The following is an 18,242-nucleotide window of genomic DNA, read 5'->3' as shown; positions in this document are numbered from 1 at the left end:
AGGCACGCAGGAGGCCGACTGTCTGGCGATGGCGGTGGCGCGGCTCCTCGCCGTCCGCTCGCATTCTCGCCGTGCTAATTGGAGGTCGCGGCGAAAGGGCGGATTCCAATTACGTGACCGAGGCGGGCGCTTTCATTCTTCCTGCGCGGTTGCTTTTATTGAACGATATGGAAACGCGGGGTCATTGAACCCGCCGCAATCCGGTGGAAAAGCTTCGCGTGTATGATGGCGCTGGCCCCCCCCCGCAAACTAAATCTTGCTCGAGTGAAGCGTGAGAAGCTGTTTAGGATTTGTACTTGCATCTAAATGGGGCCAAAGTGTCCTTGGGTGTCTTGAAAGGCGCTTATAAATAAAATGTATTATTATTATTATTATTATAAAAGGGGCAAAAGACACACACGCACGCACGCGCATCTTGCAGCAAGGGATTATGGGTGCTATTCTTCATCTCATTGTGGCTCGACAACGGGCGGCGAGCAGGCAGGCGTGTTCGGAAGAATGGAGCAGACTCGTCAAGGGGACGGCTGCCATGTGGCACGCCATGTGCGCGCGTGTGTTTGTGCGTTCATGCAGATGGGAGACCCCTTTGGAAAACTCGGGGGACCGAACCAGCGGCCAAGGGCCTCCCAGCCGTCCGTACCTGCGCCGCGAACGCTGCACCTGTTCTGAGCAGATACAGCAGCGGGAGGGGGGGGGGGGGGGGAGACTTGCACTTGGCTGCCAGTGCGGCCAAAGGATGAGACTAAGATTGTCCATTTATCCTTCGCTCGAACATTTGCTACATGGAGAAAGTGGTTTTGCAGGTGATCGGTATGTATGCAGCGCCCTCCATGGTTTCGAATCACGCTATTTTTGATGGTCAACTTATCTGAGGGGTGTCGATTGTTCCAATATCCGCTTTGAAAGATCCGCATCTTTCAAAAATGCTGCCTTTTTTCAGTGGAAGTGAGTAAGAGCGTGTTGACCGCATGTTCTTCCCCGGAGGAACTTTGAGAGCGGTGGCGAGCCCGCACGTCAACGCTAACGCACGGCGCGTCCGCCGCCTTGATGTGCCTGCTTTCAACTTCAAAAAAAACTCAGCGGGTTCGGGGCCCCGCTCCAGGGCGACCTTGGCACCGGGTGCCCGTCATCCTTTCCACGGAGTTACGGCCGCGACGTGTTGCCCGCGAGCTTGAAGGAATGGCTTCCTGCCGGCCTCCCTTCAAGAGGTCCGCGGTGAAATCACGAAACGTACGGAAGTGACTCATGCTGCTGTCCCTCCCCAGAGTTGAGACAGCGCTGTTGTTTCTGCTGCTGCTAAAATGGCGCGTTGACAGCTTGAAAACAGGATACGAGCTCACGTAGCCGTGTGCGCGCGTGCGTGTGTGTGTTTATTGCAGATGGCCGAGCACTTAAGAGCAGACGGGTCTGCCCCCGCAGATAAGCAAAAACAGCAAAGACGCTCACGTCTGCGTGTATGTAACGCAGGTATGGAACACGTTTGTAAACAATAGCCGCCGGTTTAGCTCTGGGTGGGGAAAAGTGATGGACTCCGATGACATGGGATTGCGACACTAGGTATCCCATGATATCATTCGCTGCCAGCTGTTTTCAATGCACAATTCCCCACACTGCCTCGCTCGTTCCCCAAGGGTCAATTGTAGGTCCACTTCTTTTCAGTCTCTACCACCCGCTACTCAATGACGCCATTTGGAGACATGGCATAAATTCCCACTTTTCCAAATCCAGATCCAGAAAGACAAAACCCTTCCACCGTTTGGGTTGGGCCACAGGTGCTTCTACTCAAGTGCAGGTAAATGAGCTCCTTTATTATTAATATCATGAACTAACTTGTGTGACTTGAGCACGTGTTAAAGCTGTTGCTGACGTTGGTTTTCTTGATAAAGTTCATGAAATACTGCTAAATTGAGATTTGAGTTAGTCTAAAACACACACACACACACACACACACGAGCAAAGGGCTCACCCTGAAATGCTTCTTAGCCAAGAAATAACCACGACAATTACAAAAGTAGGACTAAATGAAACCTTAATGGAAATAATTTGTTGGAGTTGATGGTTGGACACGCGTCTTGTGTTGTTGAGTGCTCTTTGGCAAGGGATGCTGGAGTTGGTCAGCTAGTTCTTTGACTTGTCTGCATCCAGAGCAGCTTTTTGTTTTGAGGATATCGATTTGAAAGCTGGTGTGTACAGGACCGCGTCGTCCTCCCTCAAGCCCCACACTGCACACTTTGGCTTCTATTGGCACGCTCACACAAGGAAACGCTGCTGTGGAATGACACAAGCCACAACTACAGACCACCTCAAGGACGAACATTACATTCCATCTGCTCTCGGAACCCTTTCTACATCGGCCCAATGTGTCGTTTGAGCGGTTGCGGAACTTAGGTTGGAGATGGCTCACGACGGAACACCACATCGTCTTCGGGCGCTAAGCTGTCGCCCTCTTGCGGCCAGTGTGAGAAATGATGTAGGGGGCAACTTCCGGGAATCCAAAACACGCCGTTTTCCATTTGTCTCGTGCTGTAATCAATTTTTGCTTTTGAGATAAAACTTGGAAATCAAACTGTTTATTAGACTTTTACTCGTTCCACACAATAAAGAAGAAAATCAAGCTGCATTTAAGTTTGGGTGTTTCTCGATGAAAAATAAAAACGAACATCGAGGTGGGTTCTCTTCCTCCTCCTCCTCTTAGATATTTTCTTTCTCATAATATCTAGTTACGAACGCACCCTCATCTTTTAGCTTATTTAATTATAATATAACACAAGCTGGCACCCTATGTCAGGATGGCCGAGCGGTCTAAGGCGCTACGTTCAGGTCGTAGTCTACTCTGTAGGCGTGGGTTCGAATCCCACTTCTGACATGACTTTTGCTCTCCTGTACGCCAGGGGTAGGGAACTCCGGTTCGTCGAGAGCCATCTCCTGCTTGTTTTCGATCCCTCCTCTACACCAACGCACCTGATTCAAAGGAATGAGCTCACCAGTAAGCGCTGTGGAAGCCTGAAACGATCGTGATCAGCTGAATTAGGTGTGTTGGAGTAGGGAGAGCTCGAAAGCAGGCAGCAAATAGCTCTCGTGGAACCGGAGCCCCCCCCTCCCCCCGCTGTAAGACGACCCGTTTTCTTGTTGTCGCTCATTAATGACAATATTATGCCACACACAGTATTCAAGGGCAAACAACATGACATTTGACCAGAGCAGTGACTTCAAGGGGAGAGTGTGGTCAATATCACTGCCAATGTACACGAGCAAGTGCTTGCAAGCTTTACAATAAAGGATGGCTAAATGCCTCATTGTATGAGTTGGGAAATGATTGAATCTTGCTGTTTACACACACATCACTAAAATAAGACAATGTGTGTTTTGTCTGCAGAGTGAACTTGAACACTGGCATGAAAGTGAGAAAGTCCAACTATCTCCCTTCTTGGCCAACCTCCAAGCAGCAGTTTTGGACTGATTTCATTATCTGCTACCGTGCCAATCTCATTACGGTGGGATTAGCGCTGCAGGTTCTTGCAGATCTGCTATAACGCCCGGGGGGGGGGGGGGGGGGGGCAGGCTGAAGAGAAAATGTTTTGTCAAAACGTACAATTCGGTTTTCGATGGTGTGCTTGATAACCTATGGAACTTTTCCTGGATCAATCCATTTGATAGGATCTGAAAGAACAGTCCCAGATTTTCTTTGCAAGAGTATGTGCGGCAGCACAGTCGTTTGACGAATTCTGTGTACGATTGCGATGCGAGCCCGAGGGCACTCTGACATGGATTTCAGTAGAGCTGAAGCTTGAGCGCAAACTTAACACGTGCAATTGTTGGATAGCTTTTAGTTCCTCCGTTCTTGTTTGGGGCCGCCCCCGAGTGGGCTTGGCCTGGTCTCCCCGCGCTCGGGCGAGTTATCTGCGGGTACTTGGGCTTCCTCTCGCATTCCCCAAAACATGTATGTTGAGTTCATTGGTGACTCTGAGTTGTCCGTAGGAGTGAATGTGAGCGTACGCGATTGTCTCCTTGCGAATGGCCGGCAGGCCGACCGCAGGCTATCCTTCCCCTCGCCCCACCTCAGCCGGAATGGGCCCCAGCTCCGCCACGCGCGTTCCAGCAGCATCCGGCAGTCGAGGTGGCAAACTCTGCCACTCCTAGACGTTAATTACTTGCGATGGTTGAACTGAGGCCAGCTGTCCAGGAGAGCTAAGCCGCACTGCACATGCCCAGTAATGCACCAGCTTTTGCTTTGTGTCCCCCACCTGATGCAAATGGTACAATCCTTCCTTTGCGCTATTTTCTCCTCTTGGTGAGTCAGGACATCATAAATCTTCCCACGTGTCCCGAGAATAAACAAAAAGTACCGGTAGCTCTAATCGTCAGCTGCGATTCCAGACTGCTGACTGCAAACACATTCCCGTGATTCAGGTCATACGGCGTCGTAGCTTAAAGGCGAGCTATTTTTTTTTAAAATCTGTACAGTACACTAACGGATACCATCGGATATTGACAATATACACACACACACGCACACATTTATTTTTCTTTTCCTCTGTACAACCCTCACGGTCGACTTGGAGCCAGTTCACAACTGGTCGGGCACTCCAGATGACAAAATCTGCGGACAGATGAGAGAGCCTTGTGGAACACCGACACCGACATTTCTCCCCCGTTTGAGCCGTCGGTCCCGGCCGGCTAAAATATTTGATGATTGCATTATTTGCGTTTGAACTGCTGACATCCATAGCACGTATGTGCATTTTATGCTTTGCGAATGTATTTGTTGCATCATCAATCAGCACCCAATGGAAGGTTTCAACGATTAGCATTCGAAATGACTAAAATCACGTGAATGAATATGTATCGCATTGGTAGATATAAATGAGCGAATGGCCGTTTTTGCGCAAGGCGTGCCACTGTGACTCAGGCAAAACATTGACGAGACAAGTTTATCCACACTAAGCCGAGAGCTAAAAGCGTTCTGGTCTTGACGCAACGCAGGCGGTCCAAGTAAGTCGTATCCAGCAGATTTCAGTTCAAGCTTGCAAGTGATTATCCTTCTGGCTTTTCCAGGCTATCCTTAGCCTCCTCGTGCATGTGATAAGCGGTTCGGCGTGCTGCCGGAAGGACCCAAACCGAAAACCTGGACTCGCAAAAGACGCTTGGAGCTCCTTGATGGAGGTTTTGGCTTTCGGATTGTGAACACGGAGCAAAAGTGAGTATCTGCACTTTATAGCAATATTTGACTGAATAACGCCGATGCAACGTCTGATGTTCGGGATCCATGGCCAGGCCGTGTAGTCGTGGTGGTATTGAATTTCCAGGATGAAGTATTCACATTGGGTCAGTTTTCCCTTTGAGGAGAAAAAAAACAAAAACAAATCCAATAACATTTGGAAACATGCTGTTTATTTGGCAGGAAGGCAAGTTTTTCTCAGTCTGTTGTCTAATGACCATAGACAATTAGATAGAATGATGCGCTGACATTTCGCCATCAGGTGTGCAACCGAGCAACACGAGTCAACCATCAGGCATGGCGTGATGTTAGTACGAAGGGCATCCTGCTGTTTGTGCCCGGACACAATCGGGAAGAACATGAAAGTGTGAAGCAAGAAAAGCACTTTCCTTGACGCTAATATGAGCCGGAGAAGATCGGCTCGGGGCTTTCTTTCAAAGCGTCAGTCAAGCTTGGCCTACTTGACGTTTCCGTAGGATCGCCCTTCTTCTGCCCACCATCAATGAATCGCCTTTTCACGCGAGCTCCCGCGCCTTTGTCCCCGTTGCCGTGCTTATTTTTCTTTGCCGATATTTACGCCGCGTCTCGCTAATCCCGACGGGTCGTGGGCACTGACGTTTGACGAGCGGCATGGGCAAAACGTCCGACAATTTCCCCCAACATTTAAGCTCGTTCTTGAAAGGAACGCGGAGGATTTGCGCTCGCTTATCGCCATCTTTATTTACACTTCCGGCATTACGCCTGCCGGTTACGCAAAACAACAGCTTCTGTTCATTTTTGCCAACAAGAATGCAACAATACATCAAATAAAGGGGGAGCGGGGGATGCCTTTTTTTTTTAATCGCAAACTTCCCTCATGAAGGCTTAAGATAGGCATTTTTTTAAATTCCCCTACTGAGCAGGAGATCACCGATGGCATTTTGTCTTCCAGGCTAGGATGACTCAAGAGCGAGGCCCGGGCAGAGGGACGCGTCGAGGCACCGCGGCGGTCCTCCACTTGCGTAGCGCTGAATAAGCCACGAGGAAGCGGCCATGTCCTCCCACAAACGCAGCTTCCAGTGCTTCAGCGCCGTCCCGGCTTCCCACAAGCACGCCGGCTGCGGGCTCCCCCGCATCCCCGACCCCGACGCGGCCGAGGAGGCGGCTTGCTACCTGTGGTCCCGGTGCAGACACGCCCGAGCCGTGGAGGCCTTCCGCTCGCAGGCGACGCCTCTGTGTCCCTACCACCGCCATCAGCACAGGAGGCCCAGCGGGCCCGACGAGCCCCCTCCTCGCGCCAAGAAGGTGGTCCTGATCAAGAACAGCGAGCCGTCGCTCAGGAAGACCGTGGTGCTGCAACGCAAGGGCCTGAGGAGCTTGGGGCTGTTCCTGGAGGAGGTGTCGGAGCTCCTGCAGTACCACGTCAGGAGGCTCTACACCCTGGACGGACACAAGGTAAAGGCCACACGAGGCAGCCGCCGGTGAGAGCGGCTTCAATCCTTTCTCACCGTTTCCGCTTTGCAGATTTGGGGCAAATTGTGGAAAAGCCCTGCAATGATCCGGTACGGGATATAGGCTTTAAGGATAGGGACTCTCAAACATGTGTTTTTTTTTTGCAGACCACGGGATGATATTTTGCTGCCCCCTACTTCATATTGAGGTTGAATGTTATTCTCCCCCCCCCCCCCCAACACACACACACACACTCCATGCTATATCGCAAAGAAGTCCCAGTTTCAGATTGGTCCTGTGGTATTCTGTGAACGACGTGGTTTGCAGCGGTGTGCAAAATGAGGCCAGCCAAAACAAGGTGGAGATGGACGCCCGCTCCACTAGCACAGTGGATCCAGCCAATCGGCTTAATCAGCTGCCAAACGGAGAGATGACTTGATGGTGATTTGTCAGCAGGACACCGTCACGCGTGGCTCCTATTGTACAGTCCGCTGGTACCTTGACTTCAGTTGAATTCTTTCTGCACCGAGGGCTGAACTCGATTTACTGGCATCCCAAATTTCAAGTTGTACCCTTTTTCTCCTTGAATGAATGATGACAAAAATGTCATAAATCAAGGTGGTCACGGGTCCCCGCGAGTTCCATCAAATGATGAGATTAGGTCAAGCCTGAAAAGTGCTAGGACTGTCTCACTTCATTGTATGTCCATCTCTCATCATCTGGCATCCGCACGCGTCAAAGATCGCTGTTGTGCTGACTAAGACCGTCATGGTGGACTGCGCCGTCATCTGCAAGAGTTCTTCGGATTATGCTGGATTAAGACATTTATCTTTAGCGCGGATGAGAAGGACTCAGCAGCACGAGGAGCCAAAGCATGAACTGTTCTTTTACTTTCTAGTCGGCGATGTCGCAAAGTAAGCCTGGCGACCGTGCACACCCGAAGAGTTGACCTAGGCCCAGGACGTTATGAGATAACCTCGGATTTGCGAGACATCGGCTTCCCGTGTATTGTTAAAACGAAAGATTTGTGTTGGGTTTCAGGTGGAAAATGTTCAAAGCATCATCCAGTGTCCCAGCGTTCTGGTCTGCGTGGGACGGGAGCCTTCCCATCCCTCCATTTTGGAGAGATTTCGTAGAACCGCCGAAGACAAGCTGCCAAAGCTGACTGCAAAGGCGCGCTTAACCGGCAATGAAGGTAGGAGGATGACTTGAATGTTCAAGAAAATGACCACGCAACCGATTTGACTCATTCTTTATCTTTTGCCACCAAACCAAGGACAAACAGTTCAGCCGAAACTAACATCTGCCAACCGATCCACGAGGCATTCAGTGTCTTCTGAGAAGTCACTTCCAGATGGAACGGAATCGCCAGATGGCGCCGGGTCTGTCTCGCCCACCGCCGACGGGACATTGGACGACCATGTCGAAAAACAAGTCCGCATCAACAAAGATGGCAGCTTGTCCATGAAGATGAAAGTCCGCTTTCGGCTAGACAATGACGAAACCTTACTTTGGTCCACCGAAGTGACAAAGTCCACCAACAATGCCAGCGAGTTTCCTCAGGAGCTCGATAGCGTCGGAAGCTGCTCGGGTTCGGAGATCTTTTCTGCCAGCGAGCCGGTCGAGCCCTGTGTCACGAGGCGGCGTCACAGGCATGCACAGTGCTCTCGCTATCCTCACTGCTACAACATCTGGACAAACGGGCCAGGCCCACGGGGAGATAGTTGCGGTGTTCAGACCTCAAGTTCAAGTGCGTCCTCGCGCACGTTTGTCTCCAGGAAGACCGTGGCTCAACGATCCAGCGAAGAAAACGCAGAACACGTGGTAGAGCAAGAAACATGTGTTGAGGCCTCTGAAACTGTGGAGTACTGCACCATCCGAGCTGGTTCTTGCGCCATGGAGAACAGCGAGCCGAAAGACCGACCGGGATCTGCCGTTAGCGGCGACGATGCTTCACCCAGTGCGACGAGACCATCCTCGCAGAGTGGAAAACCTGTCCAGGGCGAGGCCACGGAAGGTGCCGAAGCAGATACGTCAGGGAAATCGTCATCAGGATCCAGTGACGCAAAGCGCTCCGGCGCGGTCAAACAATCCAAGAAATCCTACGCATGTTACTGTGGAACATCGAAGGATGATACAGAGGCAAGCTCGGAGGAGACGGGCAAAGTGGAAAGACCGCAGAGTTCCACGTCGGTCAAACCAAATGTCAGTCCGAATGCAGAACCTGAAGGCGGAGAGGAGGAACGATACAATAGTGCCATGTCAGCTCATTCAAATGCCTCAACAAAGTGCAAAGCAGGTGTCCTTGAGGCTGACGATAGGCCACCGAGCCAAACGTCCGTCACGTCTGAGGTGAAGAGTGAACAGTGTCAACCAGAAAAGGAAGCCGCTGAAGAAAGGCCGCCGACGTCCCTGTCGTCTAAATCCAAAACGTCAGTCACATCCCGGGGATCAGTTGGCGCGGATGAGGACAAAGCTCCGGAAGAGAAAGATCACGGGGAGCAGAGTGAGACCGGAGCCGGACTGAGAACGCAAAGCCAAACGTCGGTGTCAAAAGCACCCCCACTAAGTGCGTTTGACCGATCGAAGGTGGACTCGCAAGAGGAATCAAAGAGTACAGAGGAGGCACAAGGCAGAGCGCCGAGTGTCCGGTCCTCCGCATCAAATGCTTCTGCGGGTATGCAAGAAAGATCCGCGAGTGCTGTGTCTGCAACATCAGGAAAATCGAAAATCTCTGATGCAGACGTGATGTCGAGGGCGGTCTCCTTTCATGTTGATAGCGGCAGCGAGGAGGTCCCGCAAGCGAGAGCTTCAAGTAGCACGTCGGTCGTATCCACGACATCAGACGTGAGGTCAAGACAATCGAAATCTCCACCAGTCGGTGTTGGCGAAGACACCACCGAGGCAGCTGAAGACAGACCGCAAAGTGCAATCCAATCAGTTAACATGACAAGCGATCGCCAGTCCAAATTATCCAAAGCTACAGATGGAGGACTTGACAATGAGTGCAAAAGCGAAGCAGGGAGCAGCATGTCGTGCCATTTGGAAGGCGGCGTGGAGGAAGCGCCCAGTTCTGAGCAAGTCGAGGGAAATCCTGCCAACCGCAGTGAGTCTGAAGCAAGGTCGCACAGTGCCATGTCAGGGAAAACAGGACAGTCGGAATCTTCTGCGATAGCCACCCAGTCTAAAGATTCGGAAGCAAATGAGGAAATCGCAGAAAGGCCGGAAAGTGTCATCTCTGCTCAATCAAGGGCATCCAACAGATCTTCTCAAGCCGAAACATCTCAGAGGGGGCCTATTGGAGAAGAAGCAAACCAGAGATCACCGAGCGCCACGTCCATTCAATCGGCTAAGTCGAGCCTTAGTTCAAGGTCCGATGAGCACGAGAGGGACCCGAGTGTGAAATCGGCCATATCTGCCAAATCAACACAATCTGCTAAATCCAGTGCACCCAAAGTTCCAGCTGAATCGAATGATGCATCCGCAGAGTCCAACCATCCAAACACTCCTCCGAACGGTGTTGACACAAACGAGAGAGCGATGAGCACCATGTCGGCAAGATCCCGCATTTCTGCAAAGTCGAGCAAGTCTAAATGTTCTGCTGATGTTCCCGCACAAGACGAGTCTCGCTGTTCTCAGGATGAAGAAAATAAGCAAACAGAAAAAAGGCCTTCCAGCTGCACATCTGCTACATCAACCCTCTCGCACGTTTCCGCAGAAAGATCGGCCAGTGCTCTGTCAGTGAAATCGCATGTTTCTAGAAAATCTGCTCAAGCAAACCTCTCAGAGGTGATCGCCAGCAAAAGGCTCCCAAATGAAAACTTGAGAGAGGAATGTGACGAGAGAGCGCAGAGTGCCGCGTCAGCCGAAACGGCAATGTCGACCCCTCCCATGAGATCGACAGAACCAAAAGGAGATGACGATGCACGTGACCAAGAAGAGAGGGCACTCAGCGAGAGGTCGGCCCGATCTGCAAAGTCACACATCTCGGCACCGGCGGGGTCGGTAAAAGATAGCGTTTCTGATCATGGGGCTGATTCCTCACTGGAGGAACACAGTGGGAGCATATCACTAACCTCACTGTCCATGAAATCCAGTAAATCAGCCCGATCCGCTAGGTCAAAATGCTCAGTTGGAGTTTGTAGGCCCAAGTCAGATGCGTCAGAGACATCTCATGTATCCGAGCTTGTTACTGAACACGTCTCGAGCAGGGCAGGGAGTAAACTGTCTGCCAAATCTGCAAAGTCCAACCAATCCAAAGTCTCAGCTGAAGAAAATGCCGGTCGTCGAGATTCGACGGAAAGAGCTTTAAGCAACTCGTCAATCAGATCGGCAAAATCTACAAGTGTATCCGGAGCATCTAGAGGGGTTTCTGAGCTGATGAGTGAACACAGCATGGAAATTGCAGACGTTGAGAGTGAAGAACTCATTAGCTCCGAGCAGTCGGTTGCATCTCCGATGAAGAAAGATTCCATACTTGATGGACCAGCGGAAGACACCTCCCAATGTGCAGATCGTGACGAGGACCGGGAACAACCCGAAGAGGGGCCAGCCCACTCGCAGGCTTGCGGTGTCGTCGAAGACGTGTCTGAATGTTGTATGACCTCGGGAAGAGCTGCTAGCTCCTTGTCTGCAAAGTCAGCGATGTCCGCGGGCTGCTCTGCAAAGTCAAAGACTTCAGTGCACTCTCTATTACATACAGCCAATGAAACGGAGTCCGAGCACCGCGATGACTCTGAAGAGAGATCGGCAAGCGCGGCATCCGCCAAATCCACCCGGACAAATGGATCAGAGTCGCTGAGAAGTATAGCAGCGTGTGAGGAAACGACACCGAGGCCGCCGAGCGCCGTCACGGCCAAATCGACCAGCTCTGCCAAATCGGCACACTCGATGACTTCGGCAAAGTCCAAATCCTCAGTTGCGGCACAGGACAACGATGATGAGATCATCGAGCGAGCAGTGAGCAGCGCCCCTGGTAAATCGGATCGATCCAGGAGGTCAAAATCCTCAGCTGCAACAAACAAGTCGAAAGCCACCGGAGATGCGGCGAACACTGACGATATTGACAGAAGAGCAAAGTCTGTTGTCTCACTGTTGTCTGGAGGATCCAAATCATCTCTGCAGCCGCAAAATGAATGTGGTGAAGAAGGGAGAAGGCAGAGCGCAACAACAAACAAGTCAGAGACAACTTTCAAGTCGAGGTCATCAAATATATCCGACGGGAGCAGGGTCGAAGGAGTTCAGGGAACACCCGCTGCGTTGTCAGTCAAGTCACATCGGTCTTCAAGGAGCAGAAAATCAGGAAAGGGCTCCGGTGAGCCCAATGAAGGAACTGATGAAAGATCCAAAAGCGCGACGTCCAATGTGTCTGCCAAATCCACAAAGTCAGACCTTCCTGTCGTGGCAATTGAAGAATCTGAACACGGAGCACACACAGCGGTGCGATCCAAGTCCCAAGCGTCAGCAACATCTGAAGCTCTGGAGAAAAAAAGCGAAGAGTCAGCCCACTCGGGGAAGTCCAAGAAAAGGGATCTTTTGGTGGCTAAAGATCTTGACAAACAACCAAAAGCCATTCCTCAAAGTGTTGAAACTTCAGTTCACGGCGACGTGAGCTGTGAACATGTACCCAACGGTCCTGAAGATGCCGCAGATGCTGGCAGGCGTGACACGCAGACGGTGGATGGTGATGATGATGAAGCCCTCGTTCCATCAAGCCTGCCAAATGCTTCCCTAACCGAAGTCGTCAATGAATGGCTCAATAAAATCCCGCCCGACGGAGAACTGTTTGATATGGAGGAGCTCAGTGGCAACGTGCTGCGTGACACCGACGGCAACACTGTCTCTGAGACTAATCTCAAGGGACTGAACGAGGAGGCTGGCGTTTCTGACAGTGAACGGTGTCATGAAACGGCAGGCGAAAAGGGGGCAAATCATCCGAGAGATAGCGGCTCCGAGATATTCCACTCGTCTGTGCTGGTGATGAAAGTCCTTCTCAACCCCAAGCTAGACAGATGCAGCAGTTTACCGGAGGTTTCGCCTTCGTACGGACGTAAACTTAGCACCTCGGCCACAGGTCTCATCGATTGCCTCGCAAAGCTGCAGTTGATAGACACCAATCCTACGGGGGCGGATGAAAAATCGCAACGATACAAAGCACTCGTGGAGGGTCTTCAGTCTCTGTGGCTTTGCGACCCCGCCGAAAATGAACCCGTGTTAGAAGAAAAAGCCGACCGACATTCTGACAAGGACTTTAATCAGGGATCATCCTCTGGCATCGACGTCAACAGTGGCTCGACAGGTTCTGGGAAGAGCAGCGGCGGTGGGAAGCAGCAGCAGACCCTCGAAGTCTGCAAAGCGCAGGAAGTCCCCCAGGAAGAAGGGGCGGCGGGAGGAGAGGAAGAACAAATGCGTGAGGAAAGCCCAAAGGGAGATACGTCAACCAACGGGACGATTAGAAGTAACGACAGTCCAAGAGTATCGTGTGACAGCCCGCATTCCTCTGATGAGATTTCTGGGAGTCCGCGACAGTCCCGTAAGCAGCGATCTCACGAACCCGATCCCGTGTGGGTCCTTAGCTTATTAACCAAAATAGAAAAGCAGTTCATGACTCATTATGTCAACGCAATGTGCGAGTTCAGAAACCAGTGGAACGTAGACGATCACAAGCAGCTCGACGGGATGATAAGCGAACTTAAGGATGAGATCCACAGGCGCATTCAAGCGAGCATAAACAGAGAACTGCGGAAGATTAAAGGTCGGGCGGGGCTGCCGAGACCTCCCAAAGAAGCTAAGTCCAGACCTTCGACCGCCCAGACCGACGAGAGGAGACGACGGCTTCGGATGAAAACCAAGCCGGCGGGAAAAAGCGATGATTCCGCCACGAGCACCATTTTCAGCGATCAGCGTGGTGAGATCGAGGATGACAACTGCCCATGCGAATCGTGTCTTCGGAAGAAAAGGTCACTGGGGCCTCGAGGTCCTGCCGAAGTTACGAATACCGCTCCGGTTCTCATGGAGTTTGATCTCCAAAGGATTCTTCGAATGAGGAATGATCATCGAACGCAGGATTCTCTGGCCAACAGTGAAACAAAAGCAGCAGCGGCGAGACTCGTTGGACAGATCCTTGACCACGCTTTGAGAGAAGCTGTGGAAGATGGCGATATAGAAGATGCGTTTGCAGTTTTGGAATGCGAAAATGAAGCGGAAACTAAGGTTGAGGAAGTCAGGACTGAAAACGCCCCATCGCAAGAAGACAGCGAGTGTCAAGTCTCAGGCGGAGATGCTGAAGCCAACGCAGCTGAGGATGCAGATGAAGCCAAAGAGTCCACTCGTGCAGATAGCTCACACGACCAAACGGAAGAAGACGGCGCCGTTGATATGGCAAGTCAAACGCCTGCCACCGGCGGAGATGAGAGTGACCGCGCATCCACTGTGAAGGACTCCGACGAGGCAACTGCTGAAAACGCGCTGATCGCAGAGGTGGCTGCAGAAGATGAAGGTGCGGAGCCAGAGGCCGCCGTGGCGGTCACAAGTCGACAGGAATCCGAGGAAGTTGAAGGCCCAGGAGTCCATGGTGAAGAGGAACCTCCTGCTGCAAGCGGTGAAGAGAACCATAACCCAGCGACCGCAAATCAATCAAACGATGACGAGTCGGGGCACGGCGGGGGGGAGGATGGAGAGGGTCCGGACGCCGCCACGTTTGAAGATGAATACGCACCACAGGATGCCACCGTCGCAGCTTCCGATGACAACAAAACACGGGAAGATGAAGAGGCAAGAGATAGCCAAGAGAACGACGAGGCATCCGCCTTGAAGAACTCCAACGAGGACGCAAGTACGGTGGATGAGGTTTCCGCAGATGATGGCGGAGAAGATGAAGATGCGGCATCGGTGGTCACCACGACAGCTGCGACTGAACATGAATCTGAGCCTGAAGAGGAATTGGCAGGAGAAGACCAGGATGAGACCCCTGCCACTAGCGCAGATGAAAATGACGAGGAGGCTCCTAAAACCGTTGAAGATGCAACACAGGAGGCCGCTGGGTCGGCCACGAGCGAACGGGAATCCGAGGAAGATGAGGAAGGGGGAGTGGATAGTCGAGAGGAGACTCCTGCCACGAGTGGAGCTGAGGATGAGGACGCTGCAGAGGTTGAGATGATGAGTGAAGGGGTTTCCGAAGCTGCGGCGCAAGCGACGGACTCGAATAAAGAGGAACCAGAAGGGGACGAAGAGACCCTCGCCACAAGCGCAGCTGAGAATGAGGATGCGGCTGATACAGAGCAACACGCTGAAGAAGACGACACATTGCGTGAAAATGTTGCTGACACCACCGCAGCCCAAGAGGCCAGTGGGTCGGCCGCTAGCGGACAGGAATCCGCCGAAGAGTTCGACGGGAAAGTCGATGCCGAAGGGGAGACTTGTGCCGCGAGTGGAGCTGAGAATGAGGATGCAGCTACTGACGATCAGGCTGCTGCAATCGGTGGGATGAGGACTGATGATTTTCCTGAAATAGTCAAAGATGAAGACGCTCAAGAGGCAGCCACGAGTGAACCTGGATCGGAGAAGCACAAAGAACCCAAAGTCGGTGGCGAAGAGGAGACTCCTGTCACAAGCGGGGATGAGGATGAGGATGAGGATGGAGCCGACACAGATCGGGACGCCGAAGAAGATGACGGCTTGAGTGAAAATGACGCCGGCGCCACCGCCGCAGCTGAAAAAGCCGCACAAGAGGCCACCGTGTCAGCCACTAGTGGAGAGCAATCCGAAGAAGAGGAAGAAGGAAAAGTGGACGGTGAAGAGGAGACTACTGCCCCGAGTGGAGATGCAACGGATCAGGATGCGACAAAAGATGGGATGACGACTGAAGAGGTTTCGGAAACGGTCAAAGATGACAATGCGGAAGAGGCAGCCACGAGTGGACCTGAATCGGAGGAGGAAAAAGAAGAGGCAGTCAGTGGTGAAGAGGAGACTCCTGCCGCCAGCGCAGATGAAAACCGTGGCGCTGCTTCAACTGAAGATGATGATGATGATGATGATTCAGCTACGGTGAAGGACCAAACGGATGCGCAAACTAAAAAAGAGGATCTTGATGGAAGTCAACAAGACCATGTGGATGACAAGGAAAATTCAGGAGAAGAAGATCCCGCCCGAGCAAGCGACGGCGGAGAAGATGCATCGGAAGCTCCGGATGACGAGGATGTATCTGATCAAACGAGAGGTGAAGACGTCACCGCAGCAAACACGAGCGAGGCTGCCGACAGAGCCGAGGAAGGTGAGGTTGCCGACCGAGAGGAGGCAGCACGGTCCGCTGACCAAGACGCCGATCAAGAGTCGGCATTGTCCGCAAACCAGAACGTCGCTGAAGACCAAGATGCAATTACGAAAGAGGCAGAGTTTGAAGGGCCTGAGGCGGAACCTGAGGAATGTTTCCAAAAGGACCAAGCAACGGGTGGCGATTCTGCAGAGGCCACCGGAGAAGGACGCGATGAAGGGGAGGACGGAAGCAACGACGCGCAGGCGGCTGAAGATGACCCAGCAAGTAGTGAAGATGACGAGAAGGAGGAGCCTGCGGTGACCGACAACGAAGATCCAGATGAGGCGCTCCAGCCGGGAAAGGAAAACAAGGAAAGCAAAGAAGGGCGCAACGAAGAGCGACCGCAGGACGACGAGCGGGAAACGCACGGGGAGACCTTTGAGGCGTCCGAAAAAGAGGAGCAAGGACCCGAGTCCACCGGCCGGGGCGAGTCAGCTGACGGCGAGGATGGGGCGGATTCCGATGACGACGACGATCAAGAGGAGAAAAGCGAGGGGCGCGATTTCATACCCGGCGAGGCGGCCAATCAGAAAGCCGACAAAGGGGTGCTCTCGGAACGGACAACATTAAGGGTGAAGACCGCTTTGAGTAAAGCCAGAGCCGAGTCTGAAGGTGGCATCGAGGCGGACGGCGAAGACTCAGACGCATAAACTTTACGGGCAACTAAGTAGTGAAGCCGAGGACGTCGAGATGCGGTATTCCGGTTGCTCGGGGTGGAGCGAGTCCACGCTGAGCACGACGTACACCTCGGAGACAAAACCGGCCTCGGAACCACAACCTCAATGATGAGGCAGCTCGTTGAGATGACAGACTCGTGCAGTTGTTGTCACAAAGGGAAAACGTGAACATTTTTATGGACTGCATACTCAGATGGTGAACTCAATGAAAGTCTCAAACCTGGAATGCGTGTTAGATTTCTTTGTTTCCTCCAATTGAATGGCCAATAAGTGTATTTTCGCCCGTACGCTACACCTGTCCAGTCCTTTCAATACGTCTACGTCTTTTCCCCATTTTAAAATACTTTTGGTTTCAAGCTTGGCCTCGTGATACGGTATACTGTATTTCCTCGTTACCTCATTCATGTTGACTGGTTAACATTAGCTGCCATAGCTGTAGTAGGCCAAACAAACGTGATGGCGACATACAGAAGAGTATGGGTCAAAACTAAAAAAGTGGCAGGTACGTATTACCTCAGCTGCATGTAACAAGCACGTTTTGTCTGTGAAATAAAATGCAAATGCACTTTCAATACTGATTGCTGTCATTAGTTTCAAAACAACTATCCAAACGCCGACTCGTGTGAGGTAGCTGTATTATCGTTATCGTCACTATTTTGGAATCGAGTGACGTATTCTAACAGGACGATGTTTCCTCAAATGATTCTTTGTATTGCGGTGTTTTTTCAATTCATTTTGTATGATGTGAAATGTGTCGAGGTACTGCTATATGATGTTGGTTTAGGTTAAATTTGTCCTCTATATGGAAAGGGAAGACATTTGTGAATTTTAGTGAGTTCACCATAGCGCAACTGTCACCTCTGTGGAAGTGTGAGTGGCTAATAGCACACCCTAGCCCGGGGCCCAAAATCCCCCCCTGGGTTTGACAAAAGGGAGCTCCGACATTGAGACTTGCCGGTGCGTCTGCGGCAAATGCCAGCACCTCATTAAGACAACGCTGATGGATGTGCACACATAGTTACACTTTCCCACCGGCGGTCTCCCGCGAGCACACGACACCCATGATTGGTGGCACCCTGATTGACTGTGTGAGCCCAAAGTGATGCACGGGAACCGGGGTGATGATGTCACGGGGCCTCGGTGCTCCTTTCCCAAATAACACAAACAGGAAGAAGTTGGGCGCAAGTATTGCATGTTGTATAGATAAGACACAATTACGTTGCAAAATCTTGCGAGTCGGCGGGGAAGTGAAAATGGGTGAGAAGAGCCATTGAAAAGGCTCCGAATCCCAGCTGTACGTAGCTAGCTTGTGCCGCGTCGCAAGAGAGAGACCGAACAAGGCCCACCACAAAGGCGGCTGGATGTAAAGCAACGAGAGATGCTTGGAAAAGGCAAGCCGAGTAATCCTTTGATTCTACGAAGCGAAAAGGCAAAGAATAATCTTCGTGTCCTTTTCGCCCGCAAGAAGCGCGACCGAGATAGAAAACGACGACAAACGAAGCTAAAGCTAACGTAAGCTTGCGCAAGCTAACAAGCTAAACGCAGCCGACAAAAGTGACACGTAACTTTCGCCAGCTGTCAGAGTTATCAATTAGACATTCAT

At 51.8% G+C, this 18,242-nt stretch overlaps 1 protein-coding gene and 1 non-coding gene across 2 annotated transcripts; both read left to right on the top strand.

Annotated features, from left to right (window-relative positions):
• The first annotated feature begins 2,783 nt into the window (after positions 1–2,783).
• Positions 2,784–2,866, top strand: trnal-cag (transfer RNA leucine (anticodon CAG)). The gene has a single exon. It is a non-coding gene; the product is annotated as a tRNA-Leu (tRNA).
• Positions 2,867–5,056: 2,190 nt separating this feature from the next.
• Positions 5,057–17,211, top strand: rp1l1b (rp1 like 1b). The gene is made up of 4 exons (XM_086100806.1): positions 5,057–5,197; positions 6,150–6,652; positions 7,691–7,844; positions 7,926–17,211. Exons 2-4 carry the CDS (start codon positions 6,251–6,253, stop codon positions 16,610–16,612), a joined length of 9,243 nt encoding a protein of 3,080 aa, XP_085956932.1. The 5' UTR covers positions 5,057–5,197; positions 6,150–6,250; the 3' UTR covers positions 16,613–17,211.
• Positions 17,212–18,242: the final 1,031 nt, after the last annotated feature.

Source organism: Hippocampus guttulatus, chromosome 20 (assembly GCF_054856545.1).
Source record: "Hippocampus guttulatus isolate MCC_2025c chromosome 20, RoL_Hgut_1.0, whole genome shotgun sequence".
NCBI classification, from domain to species: Eukaryota; Metazoa; Chordata; class Actinopteri; order Syngnathiformes; family Syngnathidae; genus Hippocampus; species Hippocampus guttulatus.
Note: the sequence above shows the minus strand (reverse complement) of the source record. Positions and strands in the feature narration are given on the sequence as shown.

What these genes read in the sequence shown, in the direction of transcription:
- rp1l1b (XM_086100806.1), top strand. Translation starts at nt 6,251, where the DNA reads ATGTCCTCCCACAAACGCAGCTTCCAGTGCTTCAGCGCCGTCCCGGCT. An exon ending in ACACCCTGGACGGACACAAG is followed by an intron (nt 6,653 to 7,690) that starts GTAAAGGCCACA and finishes GTTGGGTTTCAG; the next exon opens with GTGGAAAATGTTCAAAGCAT. An exon ending in GCGCTTAACCGGCAATGAAG is followed by an intron (nt 7,845 to 7,925) that starts GTAGGAGGATGA and finishes CACCAAACCAAG; the next exon opens with GACAAACAGTTCAGCCGAAA.